This window comes from Rhinolophus ferrumequinum, chromosome 18 (genome assembly GCF_004115265.2).
Source record: "Rhinolophus ferrumequinum isolate MPI-CBG mRhiFer1 chromosome 18, mRhiFer1_v1.p, whole genome shotgun sequence".
Classification (NCBI taxonomy): domain Eukaryota; kingdom Metazoa; phylum Chordata; class Mammalia; order Chiroptera; family Rhinolophidae; genus Rhinolophus; species Rhinolophus ferrumequinum.
Window position 1 is genome coordinate 4600454 of NC_046301.1, and position 9601 is coordinate 4610054.

The following is a 9601-nucleotide window of genomic DNA, read 5'->3' on the forward strand; positions in this document are numbered from 1 at the left end:
TGAGCCAGGTACTGAGCTCAGAGCTTTCCGTGGATCACCTCACGGAAACCCCATTTTACAGGTGAAGATACACACTGGCTTACAAAGGTCTGGCAGATCACCCTAAGGACCAGCAAGAGAGCAAGCTGCAGAGATGGGACTGGGGGCTCTTAAGCACGACGCTGCACAACCTCCTAGAGGCAAAGAGAAAATCCAAGAGGATGATGGTATGGCTGCCAAAGGAGAGACATGTTCTAAGAGGAAAGGGAGAAAGGGCACATCCAAAACTGCAGGAAGTCAAGTTTGAGGGCAGGGGGGAAAGGACCCACTGGATTTGGTAACCAGGACTCGGGTGGCGCTAAAACCCTGCCTGCACGGCCCTGAAGCGTGAACTGAGGCAGCGCGTCTCTGTGAACGCCCATTCTGCAAACAACGGCGTCTGCAAACATGCTTTTAGAAACACTATCCAGTTTATGGGCTATGAAGAAGTTGCTAACACAGAAGTTAAAAACAGTTGAGGTGAAGAATAGAGGAGACAACAGAGATTTGCCTTAAAAAGGAGAGACAGCCGACCGTGAGGACTGAAGGAAATCAGGTGAAGACAGAAGAGAAGTATCCCCAGAATCTCAGCCACTAGGAACAAGAAGTAGCTGCTGGCTGTATTTCTGAGAGCTTTCCAGAAATTGGGAAACATTTTTGTTACATGCCATTCGGTCAGAGTCACTGTCAAAGCTAGCAAAGCCACATAGTGGCTCAGGGGCCAGATGTGAATCAGACATGAGTCACCAGGGCAGAACCCTCATGGGACATCCTGTCCAAGCCCGTCCCGCCCACACAAAATGGGGGGGCAGTGGGCAAATGTGACTACATGACTCAGGAGAGAGGGTGTCCCCTGCTTCCTGTGGTTCCCAGTAGCCTCGGGTCTGGCATTCACACCTCCCCAGGTGAACCCCACGTGTACGAAGGTATAATGGTCGCCTCACCCGCCTTTATCCTCCGCCACCAGTGCCTTTCCAAGGGAATTACATATATTCTCAGAAAATACGTGGCCAAAACATATAATTCGCCCTTTTAACTCTTACCTTCAAAATGATCCATTCTTCCAGCTCTATAATTTTATTGGCTTTTTTTGTTTGTTCTAAATGAAAAAGTTCTTTACCTTCAAAGACTAGCTATGCCAAAATAAACTGGATAAAATTAAACCTCCAAAAAGGAAGGGTTGCTTTTCTGGACACAGAATTTAAAGACACAGGAAAATAACACAGAAATAACAACTTCAGATTTAAAGATGAGGACACGTTCACCTGCCTGGAATATTTTAAATCAAAGCTTTCTGGAAGGCACAGGGGGGAACGAAGCCCTCTGTAAGTGTGTCTTTCAGTGCAACGAAAACACCACCCAACTCTCCACTCAATACTAACAAGGAGCCAGAAATCGTAAAGCGAACCATTACAGGTGACCAGGTGACGACAGTTCAGTGCGGTGCTTCTGAGGTTTCGCAAAGCACCTCTGGAGGCCACCGAGAAAGGAGGGCCCAGGGGAGGCCACATGGGCAGAGCTCTGCCTTCCCGCTCAAGCCAGAGCAGCTCAGGTCTTATCTGACGGGCAGAGCACAGGCCCACTAACATTTCCATGGGCCAAGAAAAAAAATGAAAATTTCTGTACACAGGAAGAAATGAGATGAGCAAGAAAAGAGGTAAAAGCCAGTGTGACATGATAACAATTTGAGCTGCTAAGTAAAATAAATAGGAAAAAAATCCAGAACCTCCAAGAGGACGGAGGGGTACAAACACACAGAATCAGGGGTCAGAGGTAAGATCTCAAGCCCCTATTCTTACCCTTTCCAACCCCATCAGGAAAGGTGCAAGTGAGAGCTCACAGCCGTAAGTTCAAATTGGCCTGTAACTATTGCTCAGTTTTGCCTAACTTCCTCTCCCTTTCATGCTCTTTATTTTTGCTTCTTCCCATTTCATCTCATTATCCTACTACCTGTGACCTTCAAATCAAGTGTAAGGGGACAAAGCACCACTATGAAGCACTTTAAGTTAAATGCACAGGGGTAGAAAAGAGGTTTTTAAGTAACTTAACACAAAGATCGTGTCTGTCTGATTTAGATTTTGTGTTGTGTGTCTTTAATGCTCCCATGACTACCTCCCTGCCAGTGTAAGAATGTCTTCCCTTGGCAAATGCCAATAAAAGGGAAAGTAACCTGTCCGTGAACGACGGAGATGCCGAATCAGCAGCCTCGAGCACACCTGGGGAGAACGCCTGCTCTAAAGGGGACCTAACTGTCCATCGGGCATTCTGTGCACAGCGCTTGAAACGCTCTATCACTAACCAATTCATTCACACCAATGCCTCAAAAATACCAAGTTTGTCATTTCTCACCTTAGAAAAGAGTATGCCCAGATGCACAACTTTATTTCCTTTTGTATCTAAACAAGGGGCAGAAATCTAATGAACATGGCTGGCCCTACACAAGGTAGGAAATGGGTTAGCTTCAGATCCTCTTTAGTTACAGGAAGAGGTAAACGATCCATGAACAAGTGGATGACCTGTAGAGGTGAGAGACGATTTAAAGATCATACATACCCTGCTGTTTACTAGATGGCACCAACCTAAGTGTTTTACAAGGAACACAAATTCAACAAACCCACTACTGGGTCCCCCTAACCTGCACTCGTTACTCAGAGAAAAACACCATCAACCACTTGGTCAAGCAAGCCTCTCGTCCTGCCCCTTCCCCACCAACGGCCACCACACTTGGGAATCAAACTGGCCCCTCTCTCTCACAGTTCCCTCCCGTCTAGAGTCCCAGCTGCTGCATAGTCTAAGGCCTGGAGATTTTACTGGGATTATTGGCCCAGATTCCTAAGTGGCCGTCCAACATCCAGCTTCCATCTCCTTCCCCCCTCAGTCCCCATACCGTCACCCCACCTCTGCAGTCCCCAGAAACGCAGCATCACATTGGCACCAGGCAATCTTTGTTGAACACATATCTGAGCACGGCACACCCCAATTTACAACTCTTTGATAGCTCTCCATTCCCTACAAAGTGATTCGTATTCTGTACCTTGTGAAATCCAAGACAGGGCTCCATGTCCCCATCTGCATGCGGCTCCTGGTCATGCCAAACCCCTTCACACTCCCGAGCATTTACTTTTGCCATCCCTCCTTTGTCCCATACGACTACTGCCAGCTAAGTAATCTCAATTTCCTCTTCTGTGAAACAGAGATCGTAATACTTTTTTCCAAATCTGTATTATGAGCATTAAATAATGCACACAGAGGGTGTGGCAATGCATCTGTTACAGCAATCAATCCGAGTTCCGTTCCCCTTTATCCGCCCCATGTCTAACAATATTTGGCACATGGTGGGAACTCAAAAGCTTCACACACTCATGCACGCATCATGCACGCATCAGGCATAGAATGGAAGGTAAAGACAACAGTTAGCAACTGGTGTCCGAAGAAATGACGCCAACTGGAATATGCATTCCTTCCAAATAACCAATTGCTTATAGGAGTACAGATTATATAAACTACAAAGCTGAAAGGCTGGGTCCAAAAACCACTTAAAGCAAAGGTCGTAGGAACATGAATTAAAGAAAAAAAATGAGCTGGTGTGTCTGTGAAATTTTAGAACAGCATACAGGTTACATGAATAAAATTTATTTCAGAAATGGATCTATGATGTAAAAATATTGTTATATTTCTACCACTTTACACTTAAAGTAACTAAAAGAAGAAAACCACCGACTGCCCACGTCTAACTACCCTGCCCCAGAGTAGGTCTCCCAGGGGGCATGAGACGCCAGCTAAGGAAATTAGGTTTGCTGAACGCCGATGCACAGCAGCCAAACAGTTCTGGATCTAGTTCTTTCTCCGCATCCAAAATACAGACAAGAGTCTAAGGAATCAGGAACTGAGAGACTAACGGGAGGCAGCACAGGCCCTAATTAAGATCCCAAGAGGGCGTCGTTCACTACACCGCGATCTGACTTACAGTGAATGGCATGACAAGACGCCATGCACATGTCCGCATGTACTACATCTTCTCTAGAGTGCACCTCAACTCAGATTGACTCGTTTACATGGACCCAGCGTGCTGTGCACAGGACCTTTGTAAGCTATCATGGCACAGCGGCTTCAAATCAACCCAAGAGTTTCCTAATCAATCCTCATACAGGGAGGGAACTCTGAGGTTCACCAAGTTTCTAGTGAAAAATTACGTAGCCTGATTTTGCCCTCACAACACTCCTGCTGTCCTGAATATATTACCTCTTTATAAACAACCTTATAAATGAAACTAAGTTCAATCCGCCCCAAATCTAGTATTTTACAGTTTCACTACCTTAAAGAAAATTAAAGGTATAAAAGCCTTAAACTGAATTAAAATATTTAAATGGATCATGTCTACGAAATACGGCCATCTTTTGATTTTTCCAAATCAGGAGTACAAAATTTACTTTTAAGTACTTAAAATAAATTAGGATATCTATGAAAAATGTTGGCTTTAGCTAAATAGTGACATGAAAAACCCACGTGAGTCAGTTAAGCACTGAGAGAAATAGATCAGGACCCAATTTAAGAAATCCAAAATATGGTTAAGTCTGATTACGGAAATGACCCTAAACCTAATGAAAAATTCACATTTATATAATCAGAAGATTGTTGGAAAAAAAGAAAGGATTCAAAAACATTTTACTATGTATAAAAAATTCAGGGGATTATTAACAGCTTTTTGGTCATGCTCGGTAATCACTCTGAACTCTCTTCTACCTAAATGTAACATAGTTAAAGATATTACCAACCCAATGATCACAGTCACTGATCGCTCACTTAGCAAAGCTGATGTTGAAGTACCATGGAGGTTGTGCTTTTGAAGCAGGGCCTGGCTGGCACCCCCACAGTAGAGACCTCTCCACATCCCGGACTCACCTTTTCCTTGATCTACCTGTAGCCTAACTTCCTGTGGTTTGAGCTCGGAATGTCCCGTCCCACCCAGTTCCCTGTTTTAGACAATGGCTCTGAAACTTCTGATTAATACCCTTAGGCGTACTGATCGCAATCTCAGTGGTCTAGCATTCTTTCCAGGCTAAATCCCATCCTTGTTCCTGGGTCGCTGACTCCACCACAGAATCACGTGGCCGAGGGAAGGCTCCACGCAGACCCCGGGAACCCTCACGTTGCCTCTGGAGAAACATCCAGATTTACCCCAAACCGGTCTGAGAAAGTTTATACAGTTTTTGGAGGTGTTAATCTGTTGACCACCAGTGCTGATAATAAACGCTTACTCTACGGCCCAACTCCTCTGTCCTTCTACTGGCTGAGCGGCGCAGGCAGCAGGAGCCCAGGATTCGATTGGCCTCTGGTTTCAGTTTCAAACCATATGAATATAAAACCATTCAAATGAATGGGTTCAAACATAGAGAAATATTGTCCAGGAACTGTTTACATGCAGGCACATTTGTAATTTGTATTTTTCTTGTGTGTCATGGAGGAGACACAGTTAGTTAGCCATGTTCTCTCAGAAAGACGGGGAAGCCTCACGTGAGACTGCTTCTCTCCATCACAGCAGTTAATTCATAGAATCCCACACATTTCCATGCTAATGGACGAGGATTAGGACCAGAAAGAGGACAGAGCTCACGTGGTGGTTACCCCACCATGGCCTCCAGCTCTGAATGTATTCACCCAACACGATCGTGTCACTTCTTATGGAGTTCCCAATATTTGTCACAGCTTTGTCCCCCTATACTGAGATCATTAGGGTAAAATTTAACTAAAGAAATTGCATTGATGTAAATTATATTTAATTATAATGTCATTTGTTTATATAATAAACACATTAATATAAATACGTACAAGAGCGTAACATATCCTTAATTATATTTGTTTATATTAAAAAAAACCTCCAATATATCGATCACAGCTCAACCAATCAAAGCTTTCTTGTTAAATTCTTAACAAGCAAGGAACACCCATGACCTATACATACAATAATTGATTCCAGGATTTTCCCAGACTGTTATAGGTAGTGGGTTCCAACGTTAAGTAAAAAGAGAGAACCGCTGGTATGGAAAATATAGTTCATAAACATGAAGAATGACCGATGTGGGAGGCTACGTTTTAGTTACCCAATAAATAAGAGACACTGGTATTTAATAATACATTTTAAATTGCCGAAATGGGCACCTCTAAGACTCAGGCATCTGATCCCATTAGTCTACAATGGCCACTGAGTGGAGGCCTCTGGTTCCCACCACAGTTCAACAAAAGGTTGAAACCGTTTGAAACCTAATACTGAAGCTACTTCAGCTTTCCTCCAAGCACACTGGGTCCAAAGGAAATTTTAGACAGTGAAGTGCAACCCCATAATGTAGACATTTTGCACACCACTAAAGTGAGTATAAAGACAACAAAACTCCACCTTAATATTTTAACAAAATGTTTTACTTGAATGGCTTCCAAGGATAACTAATAACAAAGCCAGTGCAACATGACTAAAAACTGTGGTTTTAATAGAAAACAGTCCTGGTGTTACACTGTGATAAAAATAACATATAATTTTGTAATACAAGCCGCCATTCTCCCATGTTTTGTATGTATAAGGGCCTTTACACTATTTTAATTTTTTGTAGTTATTAATGTCCACGATTGGAAAAATGTGTTCATTGATGCCCTCTTGGGTAAAGAGTCCACCTTATTAAAAGGAACTGATTGAAAAACGTCAGACACCACTGGATAAACTTACAAGAGAGACTGAGAAACAGCCGAATGAGCAAGGATAAAGAGAATTATTCTTTAATGGTTGGTTGCTAAATCATCATTTACATTACCACACCAGCATATCCAAGATAGGAAAAATAATTCTCAGGATAGGAAAGTTAATTCCACATAGAAGTATCCTTTACATGGGGAAGAACCTAAACCAAATTTCCACTAGACGCAATATGAGAATTGGTTTATTGTACTACTTCTTAAGTGCAAAAGAGGAAGTAAGAATGGAAGCACTGTGTAAATTTAACAGAGTTACCAACTTATCTTAATCCTCCCATTCTCTGTTGGAAAGGAGGGTGAAATCTTATTCAGTTTTGATAAGTCAATCTGATAAAGGAAAAAAGTGAACTCTAAATGAGAGAGGGCATTCTTTGAGTAGTTAAAACACTTGCTTGAAAAATTTATCTGAACTCTGACAAGTCGTTTAGACTGATAAGATCTGTAAAATTACTTTTGGAGTGGAGTTGTTAAGCACAGATATTTTATTCACACAAAGACTATATAGTACGGTCAATCTTTAAAGATTGCTATATAAATTAAACAGTTTTCTTTTTCCGATATTTTTGATAAATGTTGAGAACGACAAAGAAGGCCAATATTAGGTAATCCAGTTCTGATACAGTCCCAAGGCAAATTCAGTCCAGAACTGGTTTCACGAGTTCATCACTTAAGCAAAGGAGCTCTTCTGTTTAATATTTTGCATGAAAAAAAAATCAGTGCAGACAACCAACAGCTCCTTTTCATAAACTTGGGTTGAGCGACTGGAAAAAGCTGGACTAGGAGCTCTACTGGAAAAAAAAAAGCCAACGCCCACCCATAGTATTAAAATACAGAAATCTTGGAGGAAAAAAAAAATAAAGGAAGCCAAGAGGGGAAAAAATGCGTTGTTCTCACGTGATTACGCTGAACTCAGCGTTCTCCTGCTCTGGTTCTAATTTTAGCGACTCTGGATTTTAGGGAGGGCCCGCTTTTACACACTCACTCGAGGAGGCAGTGCGCACAAACCCGGCCACGTCACCCGCGGCGGCGGCGCGGGATGGGCTGGAGCAGGTTCCGAGGGACTACTCCGCGGGAGGAAGCCGCCACCCGGGAAAGGGGCGGGTGAAGGGGAAACCAGGGAGGTGACGATTTCCCCGAGGCGGATTCCCTTTACTCCCAAACTTTTTTGGCTTTTTGACAAATTCTACAACTCCCTGGACACAAAGTTAGTAAATCGGGGCGCACGGCCTTACCTGTGCCATGGCGACTGCTCAGGTCCGGAGAAGGGACGCGGGCCTGCAAGAGAAGGGACAGAGCGGGTTCCAAGAGCCAGACCCGCCACCGCGCGCCCGGACCCCCGCCGCCCGGCGCCGCCCCGCCGTCGCCGCAGCTCCGGGACCGCCGTCCGCCCGGCGCCCGCGCGAGCCCCGCGTCCCGCTCCCCCTGCGGAGGGGTCCTCCCCGGGCCAGGTGCGCACTCACCAGACGGAGGGACCAAGTGCCGAAACGTCCCGGGGAGCGGCGGGGCGCAGGCGACAGCGCGGCGGGCAGGGCTGAGATGCCGGCGCAGAAGGCTCCGGGCAGCCGCTCCCGGCCGGTTCCAAGCAACGGAAACACCCTCGGCCCCGCCCCGGCCCGCCCCGCCCCGGCCTCAGTGCGCCTGCGTGGGAGCGCTACCCGTCGGAGGCCTCGCGACCGGGTGGGGCCGCGGCCGCAGGGAAAGCGGGAGGGGGCGCCGCTCCGCGAAGCCCGGGGGGCCGTCCGCCCCTCGCCGGCGGGAAGGGCGCGGGAGCTGTCCCGGACTCTCCGCTCCGCGGCCGCAGAAACGGTGGCCCCACCCGGCTGCTGGGACGCAGCGGTGCGCGGGTGTCTTTTTGCGGCCAAGGACAGCGCGTCTTTGACGGTGGAATAGAAAACGCGTGAAGCGTTGAGGGCCATATCCCAATTTGTTGGTTTTTAAATTTCGGGTTTTCTCGTTCAAGTGTCCGTGATTTCTTCTTCCTCTCTTAAAGGTATAGCCGTTTGGTAACACGTGGGACATTTCAAAACCTCTGCCTGGGGTCAGTTTCTATTTTCAAAACCAGCCTAAAACTTTAATATAACTTAAATTTGTTCCGTGCCCTGCATTAGTTCCATAAATACATGAATATTTCCATAAATACTTAAAATATATGAGAATATGAGAGAGAGAGAGAGAGAGACTGACTACAGGATATTGGACTAGGCTGGTGCAGAAAAGGCAAAGCGAGAAAGACAGCGCCCTGCTCAGACGTGCTGGTGTGGGGGAGGGAGCCACCACGGCCCCGCGACCAGACTAGAGGACGAAAGCTTGCAACACTAGACACAGTTAAGATATTCTAGGATAAACGCAAAGCTCTGTGAAGATTCGGATTAAGAGAGAAGATTAGTCTGCTTTGGGGACTAAAGAGGTTTTGGAGAACTAGTGTGGTTCTTTGCATGGGACTCTCGTTTGCTTAGACGGGTGAGCCACGCGCGCTTGGCGGGGCCTTACCAAGTCACAGCTGAGTGGGTGTTTCCTGGCAAGGGAGGCGAAATTGCAGTGTGGAGCTTGCTGCATCTCTCTGCCTCCTCTGCTTCCATCACTCCTACATCCAGATTTAAAGTGGTCATAGTGTCCTTAGGAGAAATACCCGGGAGGTCCACGTGTACTTCACACCGCGTCCTGAGCCAACAGTGCCAAATTACTAGGAGGCTCTGTAATCCTCAGAGCTGTTAGTAAAAAGAAGCCGAATCGCTGCAGCCCCTGCACCTAGCACTGAACCCAGCACTTAGTAACTGCTCATCGGATATTTTCAGTGGATGAAGCATACGTTGTGGTGTGGGGTTTTTATTTTTAACAA

At 45.8% G+C, this 9601-nt stretch overlaps 1 protein-coding gene across 1 annotated transcript in view; it reads right to left on the minus strand.

Moving 5' to 3' along the window:
* ANXA5 (annexin A5) overlaps positions 1 to 8320 on the minus strand; it is a 28042-nt gene extending 19722 nt beyond the window's left edge. Inside the window, exons 1-2 of the mRNA XM_033135167.1 lie at positions 8223 to 8320; positions 7995 to 8037 (exon numbers count right to left, since the gene is read on the minus strand). Coding sequence (XP_032991058.1) covers positions 7995 to 8003 — 9 coding nt within the window. The 5' untranslated portion in view covers positions 8004 to 8037; positions 8223 to 8320. The remainder of the gene's footprint in view (positions 1 to 7994; positions 8038 to 8222) is intronic.
* Positions 8321 to 9601: the final 1281 nt, after the last annotated feature.